Source organism: Trichechus manatus, unplaced genomic scaffold (assembly GCF_000243295.1).
Source record: "Trichechus manatus latirostris isolate Lorelei unplaced genomic scaffold, TriManLat1.0 scaffold00148, whole genome shotgun sequence".
NCBI classification, from domain to species: domain Eukaryota; kingdom Metazoa; phylum Chordata; class Mammalia; order Sirenia; family Trichechidae; genus Trichechus; species Trichechus manatus.
Window position 1 is genome coordinate 4,536,588 of NW_004444084.1, and position 15,326 is coordinate 4,551,913.

Consider the following 15,326-nt stretch of genomic DNA (forward strand, 5'->3'; position numbering starts at 1 on the left):
CCATCTTCAAAATCATTGCTATGTTTTAGCCCACTGTTGCAGTCACTGTGTCTATCCATCTCGTGGATGGTCTTCCTCTTTTTCACTGACCTTCTACTTAACCAAGCATGATGTCCTTCTCCAGAGGCTGATACCTCCTGATAAAATGTCCAAAGTATGGGAGATGAAGTTTTGCCATCCTCGTTTCTGAGGAGCACTCTGGCTGTACTTTCAAGACAGATTTGTTAGTTCTTTTGGCAGTCCATGGTATATTCAATATTCTTCACCAACACCAAAATTCAAAGGCATTGCTTCTTCTTCAGTCTTCCTTATTCATTGTCCAGCTTTCACATGCCTATGAGTCGATTGAAAATACCATGGCTTCGGACAGGCACACCTTTGTCCTCAAAGTGATATCTTTGCTTTTTAAAACTTTAAAGAGGTATTTTGCAGCTGATTTGCCCAGTGCACATCGGTGATTTCTTGACTGCTGCTTCCATGGACATCGATTGTGAATCCAAGTAAGATGAAATCCTTGACAACTTCAATCTTTTCTCCTTTTCTCTTGATGTTGCTTATTGGTCCAGTTGTGAGGATTTTTGTTTTCTTTATGTTGAGGTGTAATCCATACTAAAGGTTGTAGTCTTTGATCTTTATCAGTAAGTGCTTCAAGTCCTCTTTGCTTTCAGCAAACAAAGTTGTATCATCTGCATATCGCAGGTTGTTAATGAGTCTTCCTCCAGTCCTGTTGCTGAATTCTTCTTCATGTAGTCCAGCTTCTCAAATTATTTGCTCAGCATACAGGCTGAATAAGTACGGTGAAAGGATACAGCCCCGACACACACCTTTCCTGAGTTTCAACCACGCAGTATCCCCTTGTTCTTTGTTCAAACAATTGTCTCTTGGTCTATATAAAGGTTTCTCATGAGCACAATTAAGTGTTCTAGAATTCCCATTCTTCACAATGCTCCCCATAATTTGTTATGATCTACACCACTGAATGCCTTTGCATAGTCAATAAAACACAGGTAAATATCTTTCTGGTATTCTCTGCTTTCAGCCAAGATCCATTTGACATCAGCAATGATATCCCTCTTTCCATGTCCTCTTCTGAATCTGGCTGAATTTCTGGCAGTCTCCTATTCATGTACTGCTGCAACTATTTTTGCTCATATGCAACTTGCATATGAGCAACTGATTGTCTGTTCCGCAGTCAGCCCCTGGCCTTGTACTGATTGATGACATTGAGCTTATCCATTGTCTCTTTCCCCAGCTATAGTTGATTTGATTCCTCTGTATTCTATCTGGTGAGGCCCATATGTATAGTTGTCATTTATGTTGTTGAAAAACTGTATTTGCAAAATTCTGTCATATGATCTCCAGTGTCATTTCTGTCATGAAAGCCATATTTTCCAACTACCAATTCTTCTTCTTTGTTTCCAACTTGATAATTGGGTTGAAGTAATTTTAAAGTAACAAGAATAGGCATGTCCCGAATAAAATATATACTTCAAATTTTTGGAGTAATAAGTAATACAAAATATTATTATTGTACACATTCCTAGTAAGGCAGTATAGGGTAGTGGTTAAAAGCATGAGCTTTGAAGTCATATAGACTTGGGTTCAAATCTCAGATCTGTCACTTTCTAGTTGTGTGACTTTGAGCATGTTATTTAACCTCTCTGAGCTTCAGTTTCCTTAAAAGTAGAAGGGGGCTTGAGATTCCTATCTATTTTTGATTATAAGAATTGAATTAGATAATACAAGTAATATGGCACATTGGTTATATGGAAACATCTCAGAAACCTAAGATGCTATGCTCATTGTATCTCAGCTGAATGCCTATGATTCCTGGTTATTTCTTGTCTTTTCACTTCTCTGGTCTTCTTTTAGTAGGATAGACTTTCTGCTTCTGCCTCAAATTTGGCTCTATTTTACAAAAATACAGACAGCTTGTATTGAAAGACTACACTTTACTTAAATAAAACACTAATTTTCTTCAATATCCAAATGGCCTTATTTATTTTCCCCCATAAAGTTCATAGTACCAAAATGATTAATAATTATCTTGAGCTACTCAAGTACGTGGGTACTAAGGAAGTCAAAGGGTCAATTTACATTGATGATGCTTATCTGGAAGGTCAAGTGAGTGCTACCTTTGGTGGAATATTTTCTTTGTCATTTGTGAAATTTAGGGAATATAAAGCATTTGTTTTGTTTGTCAGGCCTGCTGAAATTCTGCTCTTGAATAGGAGAAGACATAAGAAGAAAAACTAACTTTAAAGGATTAGTTCTATCACATTTCCTCTCACTCAGGGAACTGCATTTTTGTATTAGAATTTAAAAGAGCCCAGGAATTTGATGTGGGAACCTGGGTTTGCACCCACTTATTGACTATAATCATAAGCAAATCACAGGTCTACAGTTTACTCATTTGTGGTTGTTGGGTGTTGTCAAGTCAATTCCTACTCATAGCGACCTCACGTGACAAAGTAGAACTGCCCCATAGGGCTTCCAAGGCTGTAATCTTTACAGAAGCAGAACGCCACATCTTTCTCCTGCAGAGTGGCTGGTGGGTTTGAACTGCCAAGCTTTCACTTAGCAGCAGAGCACTTAATCATTGTGCCACCAAACCAAAACCAAACCCGTTTGCCATTGAGTCTATTCCAACTCATAGCAACCCTATAGGACAGAGTAGAACTGCCCCATAGGGTTTTCAAGGAGCACCAGGTAGATTTGAACTGCCAACCTTTTGGTTAACAGCCATAGCTCTTAACCACTACACCACCAGGGTTTCTGCTGTGCCACCAGGCCTCCTTAAATCATCTGTAAAATAGATATAGATATAATATATATCTGCTAGGTGCTGCCTACCTAGTAGTTTTATCTTGAGCATTAAATGAAATCATGTATGTGAAGGCAGAATTCTACAGAAAAATCAAGGATTTAATGGTTAGACAGACCTGGGCTTAATTATTAATCATAAACTGTGTGACTTTACCAAGTTCCATACCGTTTTTCGAGCCTCAATTTGTTTGGAGATAATAATTCCTCCTAGGCAGATTGTTGTGAGGATTTAATGATGTCACGTGTGACAAGCTTCTAAAAGAAAGCACTGTCTGTCTGACATATTTTTTTTTTTATCAGCATAATGCTTTGTGCATGGGGTTAGAAATAAATATTTTTTGGTACCATAAATGTAGTCTTTAAATTTATCTCACGTACTATTTTAAAGTACCAGATTAAAATATAAAATGACCTAAATTTCAAACCAAAGAGAATTGGTGAAACGCCTATCTAGACGATGAAATACACTGCAGGCATTACTAATATTGTCATTATCATGGAAAGATGTTTGCCATATACTATCAGGGAGTGAAGAACACAAATCAACATACACAGAATGATCTATTTAAAAAAAAAATGAAAAAAAAGCTTGGAAAAATATATTTCAATAAGAGTAGTGGGACTACTGGTGAATTTTATCTTCTCTTTGGGCTTATCTGTGTTTTCTAACATATGTAAAATACCAAAAAAAAAAACCAAGAAACCAATGTCGTCGAGTCGATTCTGAATGATAGTGACCCTGTAGGCCAGAAGAGAACTCTCCCACAGGGTTTCCAAGCAGCGGCTGGTGGATTCGAACTGCCGACTTTTTGGTTAGCGCTCTTAACCATTGTGCCACCAGGGCTCTGTTATTCATATAACAAATGAAATGTTAAAATGTTGAATAAAAATCAGAGGAATATAGAAACTAACCTCCTTCAGCTGAACAGATGACCACAATTTGACTAAAAGGCCCATCTCCTTTATTGTTATAAACGCCAACCTTCACTTCAAAGGGAGTAAGAGGAGGGACACTTTCATCTCTATAAATGAATTTTGAAGCTTCAGACGACGTCACCATTTTTTCCTTCCAGCCACGTGTTCCATTGGGCCTGAAAGCCACAATATAGCCAAAGCCTTCCCCATTCTGAAACTCTTCAGATACTGGCTAAAGAAGAAAAAAGCAATTATCAACAAAATGCCATTAAGGGAAAAAAATCAAATCCTTATATTTTTTTTTTATTATGGATAACTAGAGTAACAGACTTTCAAATATTTATACTACTTTGAAGACCAACATAGCAAATCATGTTGGCAATGTTTGGAAACCTAAAAGGCTTTAAAGGTAAGAGATGAAATATTAAATAATATTGGTTGGCATTTAAGAAAACTATCAAGAGTACTGAAAACGCTTGAAGTGAAACAAATTTGCTCCAATTAGTCATGTATATGAAATGAAGGTCCTGGCATTCCACCCTAGGATTTCACATGTGGGGACAAACTGTCGTATGGTCTGGTGGTTGGGAAAAACTTGTCACTGGGAGCACTGCAGAGCCATTTGCACTGCAAACACAGGAGAAATTAATGCACGACCTTTTTTCTAGTTTTTTTTTTTTTTGTTAAAGCTTTTGTGCTTTACTAACATGTGAAAAAAAATCAGGCTATGATATCTGTTCTAGAAACTTTTTGTGCTGTGTGTGTCAAAAGTTTTGCACCTTTAAAATTCAGTTAAGACCCGGGATGGGTTTACACTAAAAAATAGTAAGCCTGCGGTTGAAAATGAGTAGAATAAAGGCAAAAGCACCACTGAACATAAATATGCAGACTTAATAGAGAGGGGTCAGTTTTCTGAAAGTAGAAATCAAATGCATACCACAGAGAGAATTGTGATTAAATAGAGTTAGCCCTGGAATTAGCAAAGTTACCAATGACTGCCTAGCACAGTGCTTGACACATAATAAATACTCAATAAATATTTGTTAAATAAACAGATTTTTCTTTTGAATTTTTATTTGAGGAAAAACTGTGTATTGTGTGGAGGAAGAGAGACAAAGACTAACAACATAGAGAAGGGCAATTCTATTTGGTAATCTGAATTCAGTGAAGGCCAGGTATTGTGAAGTTAATACCTCTACAGAAAAAAAACAAACAAGACATGAATTTTATTGAAGAAAAGGGGAATGGACTGAAGAACAGGACAGAGGATGTGATCGTGGAAGATTTCTTACTGGGAAAAGAAGTTTTTTTTTTCCTGTACATTTTATCGTCTTTCTTAGAGGCAGTCAGGGATTTGTTCAGCTTTCTCAAAGTCATTCTTATTTCTATGCATTCTAAGGCACAGTTCTGTGAGCTACATTAAACAAAACAAAACAAAAAACCAGTTGCTGTCGAGTTTACTCTGACTCATGGTGACCCCAGGAGTGTCAGAGTAAAACTCTGCTCCAAAGGGTTTTCAGTGGCTGATTTTTGGAAGTAGATCACCAAGCTTTTCCTCTGAGGCACCTCTGGGTGGACCTGAACTTCCAACCTTTTGGTTAGCAGCCGAGAGTGTTAACCACTTGCACCACCCAGGGACTCCTCTGAGCTCCATAGTTATATTTGATAATAAGGTTATTTAACATCAAAGAAGAAAAGTGCTTTTATGAAAAATGAATGTATCCCTCACACCCCTCTTCCACACTCCTTTCCCTTGACAGAAGAAACTCTGGAGGTCATATGGTGAAATAGATGAAAGACTACAAGTTTTGTATTCAAAGTCTCAATTCTACTGCGTATTAGGCAAGGTACCAAAACTGTGCCTCAGCTTTATAATTTGTAAAATGAGGAATATGATCCCCACTAAGAGAAATGGTGTCTGGGTTAGGTGAGATACGCCAAGACTGAACCTCCCATTCAAAAACCAAAACCAAACCCATTGCTGTCTAGTCAATCTGACTCATGGTGGGGGGACCCTGTGTGTTACAGAGTAGAACTTCTCTATAGGGTTTTCTTGGCTATAACCTTTATGGCAGCAGATCTGCAGGCCTTTCTTCCATGGTGCTGCTAGGTGGGTTCGAACCTCCAAACTTTAGATTAGCAGTTGGGTACAAACTGTTTGAGCCACCTGGGATCCCCTCCCACTCAGTGGTGGCTAATTCCTTCCTCTCCACAGGTTTTAGTCTCCAAAGAAGGGTGCTACTTAATCATGAAATAACTGAATTGCAAATTAAACCAAACAAATATCTGAAGTAATCTGTGAGAGGACATGTTTTAATCATTGAAAGTTAATTCTGAGATAACCTCTATGACAGGAAGGCAAATCTGAGACTTGTAGAAAAGTCAACTGGGACCTGCTATAAAAATGAGAAATGTTCATTTGGCAATATTCATCTGAGTGAAACATGCTCAGTATGTTTCTTAACCTCATTCCAACAGAAATTACACTGTCCCTCTGTACCAGGTGCAGATAGTATATGTGTAGCCTCATTCTCTCAGAATTCAACAAGTTCTGCCTTCCAAGCAAAGGCTTTCTTACCTCCCAGGCAATGACTAACTCGTGCCTTCTTCCACTTCTTCCACTTACGTTGGTGGGTGCTGTCTTTGGAACTAGGGAGAGAAATGGGTCATGAGTGAGGAGAATAAATACATATGTAAATTAATTGTCCGTACAATAAGAACACATCATGACCCTGCTCAGGTTGGGTAAAACCCTCAAATAAACAAATCAAAAGTTTGTTTGTAGAGTGATCACATTAAACGTTAAAATAAATAAATTGATCGTAACAGTTACCTTGCTCTCAATCTATGTGTGACAGTTTGATATATATTTTTTCATGGCCATGTACCGCACCCCTAAACTAATCCTCTTGTAAATGTCCTAGGGTAGCAATTTCTAAATCATAATATCCACTATAGGTATGGACATCTAGTAATGTTTAGTTAAATTTTATCCTACAAATTGCTCTTCTCTGCTTTGAGAAGGATGTGACTCTTTTCTGCCACCCCAGAGTCTCTAGGGCCACAGACAAGTCCACAGGTGGATGCTAGCATTTCTGCTTCACCGGAATTTACGGAAAGCTCCAGTTTAAAGAAACCTCAGCAAGAGTTCCGTGGAGTGAGAATCTACTTAAGTGAATTAACATTAAAAAAAAAAAAAAAACTATCAAGAATGAATCTCTCTGCCAACTGCAAAATATATAGGCACCCAGTGAAACTTTTTCAAATGAATAACTATTAAAAGAATAAATGTGTCAAAGGAATAAATTTCCCCTTCATTGCACCAAACCACAAAATCTGCAGTTGAAAGGGAACATTTTCAAATGAAGAACTGTTAAATGAAGAAAACTATTAAAAGCAATCATTTTCCAGGCTATGAGCCTGCATAAGCAATTTTACACTTCAGCATTGCCTTTGTATCTCAGCATATAGTTTTCAAATGATATTGATATACTCATAAACAATCAATTCACTCTGATATATTACCTACTTGGATGAAAGGTTATTAATTACTGGTTGACATTCACACAGCATTTTATATACTGCAAAAACCGATGCAGGCTTTTTGTACTATCAGAAAGGAAAAAAATTTTTTCTTTTTTTACTTGAGAAAGGATGTGGGAGAGGAAGAAAAGCCTATGAATATCTAATTAGCCCCAATGAAATAAGTGGACTTTATTCACCAGCATCCAAATGTCAGTGTCCTTGGGCACCTCTCTTCATGAACATGAGTTCTTCTCTTGCTCAGGCATGTATAGAAGGATGTATATAGCAGTAGTTACCAATCTTTTTTCTCTCACAGTTACACACATATTAAAGGATATTCCTATTTGAAATTTACTCTCATGGACTTGTTTAGAACTACATGTCTATTGGATACCCCTGTTCTATTTCATAACACATGGAGTCACCACGAGTCAAAACTGACTCAACGACAATGGGTTTTTTTGTTTGTTTGTTTGTTTCTCATTCAAGAAATCACATAGAATTCAACTGAGAGAGAGTGGTAGTATTAGAGGAATAACCATACATGTGTCCAAGTATATATGAATAGCAAATCATTGATTTTTTATTAGTAGTCACAGTTATTGCTACATATAACAACCTGTGACATACCAGTGTGTCCTGCCAACATATCTGAATACTACTGTTACATAGTACTAGTTCTGAATTCATTTTTTTTTCTGTGCTATGTGGAGTTCTGATTATCGTGACCACTAATGCAAAGTTAAATAAATAGTCGAAGAAAATTAATTTGTTGATATTATGCCATTATGATCATTATGACTTCTCTTAGTACTATTTGTTTGAAAAAAATACATATTATATATATTTTGCATAAAATTAATATGATCAAACATCTACTAGATGTTTTCATTGAGTTCAGAGAAATGCATATTTACTCAAAAAAATGAAAAAAAAATTATATATATATATTGCTGTTAGCTGCTGTTGAGTCAGCCTCTCATTGCAAGCCCATGCACATGTACAATAGAACAAAACATTGCTTGGTCATGTGTTATCCCCATGATTGGTTGCAAATTGGACTGTCGTGATCCATAGGGTTTTCGCTGGCTGATTTTTGGAAGTAGATCCCCAGGTCTTTCTTCCTAGTTCGTGTTAGTCTGGAAGCTCTGCTGAAACCTGTTCAGCATCATAGCAACATGGAAGCCTCCTCTGACTGATGGGTGTTGTCTGAGCATGAGGTGCATTGGCCTAGAATTGAACTTGGATCTCCCACATAGAAGCTGAGAATTCTACCACTGAACCGCCAATGCCACACGCACACACAAACACACACACACACGTAATCCTTGACAACTAATGTTTAAATAACATTAAAAATCATAGCTAACAGAGGCATTGGAATAGCTAAGCTTACACCCTTAATTTAGGACTTAAATTCTTTTTGAGGACAACCTCCCTAGGATTATGGATTTTTATGCAAAGCTAAGGCAATGAAGATTCTTTTCTATTTTATCTAAGCCTCAAACATCATCTGAATTGTCTTACAGTAGACTGTAGGCCATCTAATGAGCATCTCGTGAAGTCCATTTTAAAAAAAAGTAGGGGAAGAATGGACTATAAGAGCTTATTTGTAACTGTTGAAGTCAAAACATTATTTCTGAAGCTACTACTAAAGCAGAAGTGCTCATTCCACAGACTATTCATGCTTTTATTTTTTAGAAAACATTTTTAGATTTTTCAAACCTTATTTTTTTGAGTAAAACAGAATTTTTAAAAAGCTGGTAAACAATTTGGTGAAAATTATCACTCGGAGGAAATAAGAAAGCAAAATAAGGCTTTCTATGATGTGATTCATTTTTACGTGGGTTAAAAAACAAAAACTGAAAAGCAAGTCCATTGCCATTGAGTCAGTTCTGACTCATGGCAACCCCATGTTAAACCACATCAAATTATCCATAAATGACCTAAGTTCTGTAAATTTTTTTGTTATTTGAAATCAGTGTGTGAGGCTTTCTTACTGCTGCTAACTTCTTTTCAAGAGAAGATAGCTCATATTCAACTTAATTAATGTAAAGAAACAAGCTCCTCCTTTCCTCACCCTACCACCAATCTTTTTTTTTTTTTTTAATTGTGCTTTAAGTGAAAGTTTACAGTTCAAGTCCGTTTCTCATGACAGCACACTCCTCTTTTCCACCCCGGATTTCCCATGTCCATTCAACCAGCTCCTGTCCCTTTTTGCCTTCTCATCTCTCCTCCAGACAGGAGCTTCCCATTTAGTCTCATGTATCTACTTGAGCTAAGAAGCAGTTTCTTCACGAGTATCATTTTATGTCCCATAGTCCAGTCTAATCTTTGTCTGAAGAGTTGACTTGGAATGGTTTCCGTTCTGGGCTAACCGAGAGTCCAGGGCCCATGTCTTCTGGGATCTCTTCAGTCTCAGTCAGACCATTAAGTCTAGTCTATTTGCTAGAATTTGAGTTCTGCACCCCACTTTTCTCCTGCTCTGTCAGGGACTCTCTGTTGTGTTCCCCGCCAGGGCAGTCATTGGTGGTAGCCAGGCACCATCTAGTTCTTCTGGTCTCAGGCTGATGGACTCTCTGGTTTATGTGGCTCTTTCTCTCCCTTGGGCTAATATTTTCCTTGTATCTTTTATGTTCTTCATTGTCCTTTGCTCCAGGTAGATTCGGACCAATTAATGTATCTTAGATGGCCGCTCACCAGTTTTTAAGACCCCAGACGCCACACACCAAAATGGGATGCAGAACATTTTCTTAATAAACTTTGTTATGCCAATTGACCTAGATGTCCCCAGACCCCTGCCCCTGCTACTCTGTCCCTCGAAGTATTCGGCTGTATTCAGGAAACTTCCTAGCTTTTGGTTTAGTCCAGTTGTGCTGACTTCCCCTGTACTGTGTGTTGTCCTTCCCTTCACCTAAGCTAATTCTTACCTACTCTAGTTAGTGAATACCCCTCTCCCTCCCTCCCCACCCTCGTAACCATCAAAGAATGTTTTCTTCTGTGTTAAGACCATTTCTTGAGTTCTTATAATAGTGATCTTATACAATATTTGTTTTTGCAACTGAATAATTTCACTCAGCATAATGCCTTCCAGATTCATCCATGTTATGAGATGTTTTGCCGATTCATCATTGTTCTTTATCGTTGGGTAGTATTCCATTGTGTGAATATACCATAATTTATTTATCCATTCTTCCATTGATGGGCACCTAGGTTGTTTCTGTCTTTTTGCTATTGTGAATAGTGCTGCAATGAACATGGGTGTGCATATATCTATTCATGTGACGGCTCTTATTTCTCCTACCTCCAATCTTAATGTAGTATAAATGACACAAAAAGACATTATAGTTCATTGTGTTTTAATAGTATATGTGGTTCATTGTGTTTTAATAGTATATGTGTATAAGCAGTAACTACTCTTAACCAAAAATGCTTACTAGGTATAATAAACCCATTGCTGTCGAGTCGATTCCCATTCATAGCAACCCTACAGGACTGGGTAGAACTGCCCCATAGGGTTTCCAAGGAGCGTCTGGTGGATTTGAACTGCTGACCTTTTGGCTAGCAGCTATAGCTCTTAACCACTGAGCCACTAGTGTTTCCGCAAGGTATAATAGGAACTACTAATAGAAAGCTTAAGCTCTAATAGCTGCAATGTGGGCATTGTGTTTTATTGTCAGGATCACAATGTTTGCACTGGCTACTCTAATTCTAATTGGCTTAAATTTCCTAATTACATGCATCTGATCAGTAAAACGCATGCTTACTCATTTCCTTTTCAAGTTGGTGGTGCACAATTATCATCTCTGCATTCAACATTAAACGGATATTTTAATTATATCCCTTACCATCTATAAGACCACATATTCTTGATATGAAGGGATTTGACTTAATGTTTCAGAGGACTTCTGGTATAAAAAGTTCTATAATTCTTTTTAGAAGTGTAAAATTAATATACTCAAACAGCTACTACATGTTTCCCTTGAGTGCCGAGAAACACATACTTACTCAAAAAATGAATATATTGTCAATGCAGTTAATGAAAAACCTAATTTAGAATTAAGCACCTAGACCCTTTTCTCTCTCAGTTTGCTAGTGATAAATGTCATGAGTTTATTAGCTTAGAGAATCAAGTTTACATGCACAGTTAGCAAGTTAAACTCTGATTGGTTTGAATTTCTTTCTGAACAATGCTCCTCCATGAATAATGTCCACATGCTCTAGATGCCTAGCTGTTTTAGTGCTTTATCCAGCATGTTGAAATATGGAATGCTGTCTCTTTCAAACTTATACCTTGGAAACATTGATGTAAAAACTGAGAGTGACCAAAATATAGTGTACCTACCTTGTTTAAGCATGCCTGAGTATCCAAGAACTCTTTCTAAGTGTAATAGTTTGAGCAAAGTCACACTATCAACATGCTTAAATTAGCATTAAATTAAACAAAAGAAGACAAGATGAAGTCACCTATAAAGCTCTTTTTTTTTTTCCTGAAAAACTTCCAATTTCTATTATAGTAGGTATTTGCATGGCTCATTAAGTAATACAGCTTTATTAGATATCTAGGAGAGGCCAAATCATTTAGGAGCTTAATGCTACTAATCTAGTGACTGATTTGCAAATAAAGGTGCAGAATAATGGAAAAAGGGAAGATGGTTTTTATACAGTAAAGGTGGGAGTTGAAAGGAGAATATAGAAAACAATTTTGACTACCTGAATTAAAGTGTCTAGCACATGAATATTTCAGTTACCTGGCCATCATTTATGCCAGTTATCATTGAGTTGATTCTGACTCTGCTTCATAGTTTGCAATGGCTTACTTTTCAGAAGTAGATGGCCAGAACTTTCTTTCAAGGCATCTCTGGATGGACTCAAACCTCCAACCTTTCAGTTAGCAGCTGAGCATTTTAACTGTTTGCACCACCCAGGGACTCCTGACCATCATTCAGCCTCAATTTATCTAAAGAGTTAAGTTTAAATAGTTTCTAAAATGAAAAATAACAGTGATGTTTCCTGTAAGAGTTCAAATAATGTTTTTATTCTAGTCACTAGGATAAAGTGGTATACATAAATATTAAATGTGTTCTTGCTGGAGTGAGAAAGATCTGGGTTTGAATCCCAACTCTATCATTGTAACTGGTTGACTGAGAATATTTTGTAAGCTCTCTGTCTTTCTGTTGCCTTATGGAGATAATAGTAGTACCTATGTCTTCTGTTATTTAAAAAATGATTAATCACAATGCCTCGCCCTACAATTAATAAATAGTATCCACTATTATGAGTCAGAATCAACTTGATGGCAGTGGGGTTTTTTCTTCATTTTTTTACCTACTATTATTATCTAGTTAGATTTGAAGAAGAGGAAGTGGTGAACTCTTCTATGATAAACACTAAAATTCAGCATGAGTCTACATATGTGATCTTGAAATACAATAGCCTCTTGAAAATTTGGATAATATTATTTTGATAGTACCATGGGGATTATGCTTTCAGTTTTGGCTCAGCTTGTTTTAATATGGAAATGTAGGCAATATGCCCTTTATGATTTGCAAAAGAGGTTGCTAGGATATTTTAGGAAATGCAACATTTTTTCTTATTTATGAGTCTTTCTGTAAATACAGTCAAGAACATAGGAGGCGAGTATATACAACGAATGGTGTTTAACTCAACTCATGTTATTTCCACTATATTTTATGCATGTCCAAAAGGAAGCAGAGGCAGAGGATGAGTAAAATAATCTTCGAATGGTCTTTGTTGATGCATGTGATAAAAAGAGAAGAAGGAAATAGCAAGAGAAAGCAGGGATCAGGTGGGAGGGAGGAGATAATTTGAGAGGCACCATTTTGGAGTAAGATCTGGGTTAGAATTCCAGCTCTACCACTTACCTACTATGAGACCTTATGCAAGTTTTGCAAACTCCCCAATTTGGTTTTCTCATCTGTATAATGGGACTAAACAATTCTTGCTTTAGAGGACTGTTGTGAGAATTAAATGATATAATAATGGGCAAGCACTTGGCACAGGACCAGGAATGTGGTTAGTGACTAATGAATGGTGTATAATATTATGGGGATTAGGAAGATAGGAGATTTAACTTTAGTGTCTCACAATCACTCTTGAGTTGATATCCTCTCTTTGCCCTTTTGTTTTCATGCTATACTCTTTCATGCTCAAGACTTATACTGCTCTTCCATCATGTTGCTCGTTATCTTTTCTTCTTCTAAATCCTACTAGCAAAGAGCAGCTACTAGTCAGAAAAGGACGTATCTAATAATTAATTATTTTTTCCAGAAAGACACTTGTTAAAAAACTGCCTCTGAAACCAAACACCTATTTCAAAATATATTTTGTAGAAGAGACTTGTCCCCAAAGTTGTTTCACTATTTAAAAATACTGTCTGTTACATGTGCCTTACTGTTTTCTTCTACTTCCCTCATAATTAAGATTTGGTTTTAGAGACCTATTACTTGCCATGCTTTTTGCCTTCTCTTGATCTTACTGAGAACCATTTCTTTTATTTAATATACATTAAATTTACTCACTGGCTTGAAGAAAACTATAATTTCATTTAATAGTATTTTCAATTTTCCCAATTATTTCAGCTGAATGCTTTATATTTTCTAGATAATGTTTTCCTAGAAACATATCGTGGAGAGAGCTTTAAGAATCCCATAGCCCCATGCCTTTTCTCTGCATACACCAATGCCTGACAACTATAGATTTTCTAATTGTCCCAGTAACCAATTTTGCCTAAATCCTGTTTGGCCAGTCTTCAAAGCCGCATTAAATGCTATTTACTTTACGAGGTCAATCCATGTACCCCCAGAGGAAACTAATCTAGTTTCACTTTATATTCCAATAGTATTTTATTGTGCCCTTCCCGTAACTTTTTAAAATAAGGTTCTATCTTTTTATTGTTGTAAAAATATAGATAACACTTTCCATAACTTTTGAGCTCAGCCAAATTTCCTAAAGTAACTCTCATGGATAAGAAGCTGTGAAGATACAAATGTAAATAAAACAAGATCTTTTCGAAAGCAGGATGATAATGTACAGCTAAAGAAATTGTAATAGGATGTTAAATGAGTTTTTTTATGGACATTGAATAGGTCACATGTATCCCCAAATGCTAAAGTGAGGTTGAGTAGACAAAATCACAGACTTGCTAAGAAATAACAAAACACATTTTATTACCCTTACCCGTCACCCACCTCCAGGTCACATGTATAGAAGTGTGGCACTAGGAGTGATGTTTTGGAAGGACGTTGTTAGCCCAGTAGATGGATATTCTGTGGCATCTCCCTCTACTACCCACTGTCAATAGAGGAGAAATGGAGGGTATCATTTCCTCCCTCAAGCTAGGTGAGGAGAGGACCAAGACTTGTAGAGAGCACAGATGCTTACCAGATGTGGAGGCTCAGATCTTAGCCCCTGGCTGGATATTTGCTGTGCTTTAGAAGCTTGTAGGATGTCTTAACCTCACATTGTACTACTAGATCAGAGATCAAAATTGTTCTTGAGAGCATCCTGTATTTCTAGAGTTTGGCAGGATAAGGATGCAAAATAGTTCTTGTAGTCCAAGTGGACATTGTGGAAGGTAGGCTTGAACAGGCTTCTTGGGACCCTGGCCAATAAGGCTGCCTCCTAGGAGGTAGGATAGTCTCCAAAGAACCTAATGGGCATGCAAGAGAAATAAGCAGCATGTGGACAAATGCCATCACGTGAATGGGCTAGGAAAGATCTTCATCTGATTGTTTACTTGATACTTATATTTTTCTGGTTCAGCATAAATCTCTCAAATATAGAAAGCCTATTTTTCTTTGTGTGGCCAGAAATACGTTTGACGTTTTTCATTTCTGAGCCAAAAGTGACTAGTGGGGCAGAATACAAGGTACTAAGCAAATGTAAAGAAATTTAAATGTTCCACACAATTTTTCAAGTATGGTCTTTTGTTCGACAATCCTTTTGCCTTGCCTATGCTACAAGTACCAAAGAGAGTGGCTACATTTTGGGTCAATAACGCAATCCACTTACAGATCAGATCTAGCATGGGAAGGCCA

General features: G+C 37.0%; 1 protein-coding gene across 2 annotated transcripts in view; it reads right to left on the reverse strand.

Moving 5' to 3' along the window:
- The window catches only part of CNTN5 (contactin 5), a 1,437,272-nt gene that overhangs the window by 53,573 nt on the left and 1,368,373 nt on the right, over positions 1-15,326 (reverse strand). For both annotated transcript variants that reach the window (XM_023740130.1, XM_004385875.1), the window contains 2 exons: positions 6,320-6,390; positions 3,739-3,973 (listed from right to left, as the gene is read on the reverse strand). In XM_023740130.1, the coding sequence (XP_023595898.1) occupies positions 3,739-3,973; positions 6,320-6,390 (306 nt within the window). The remainder of the gene's footprint in view (positions 1-3,738; positions 3,974-6,319; positions 6,391-15,326) is intronic.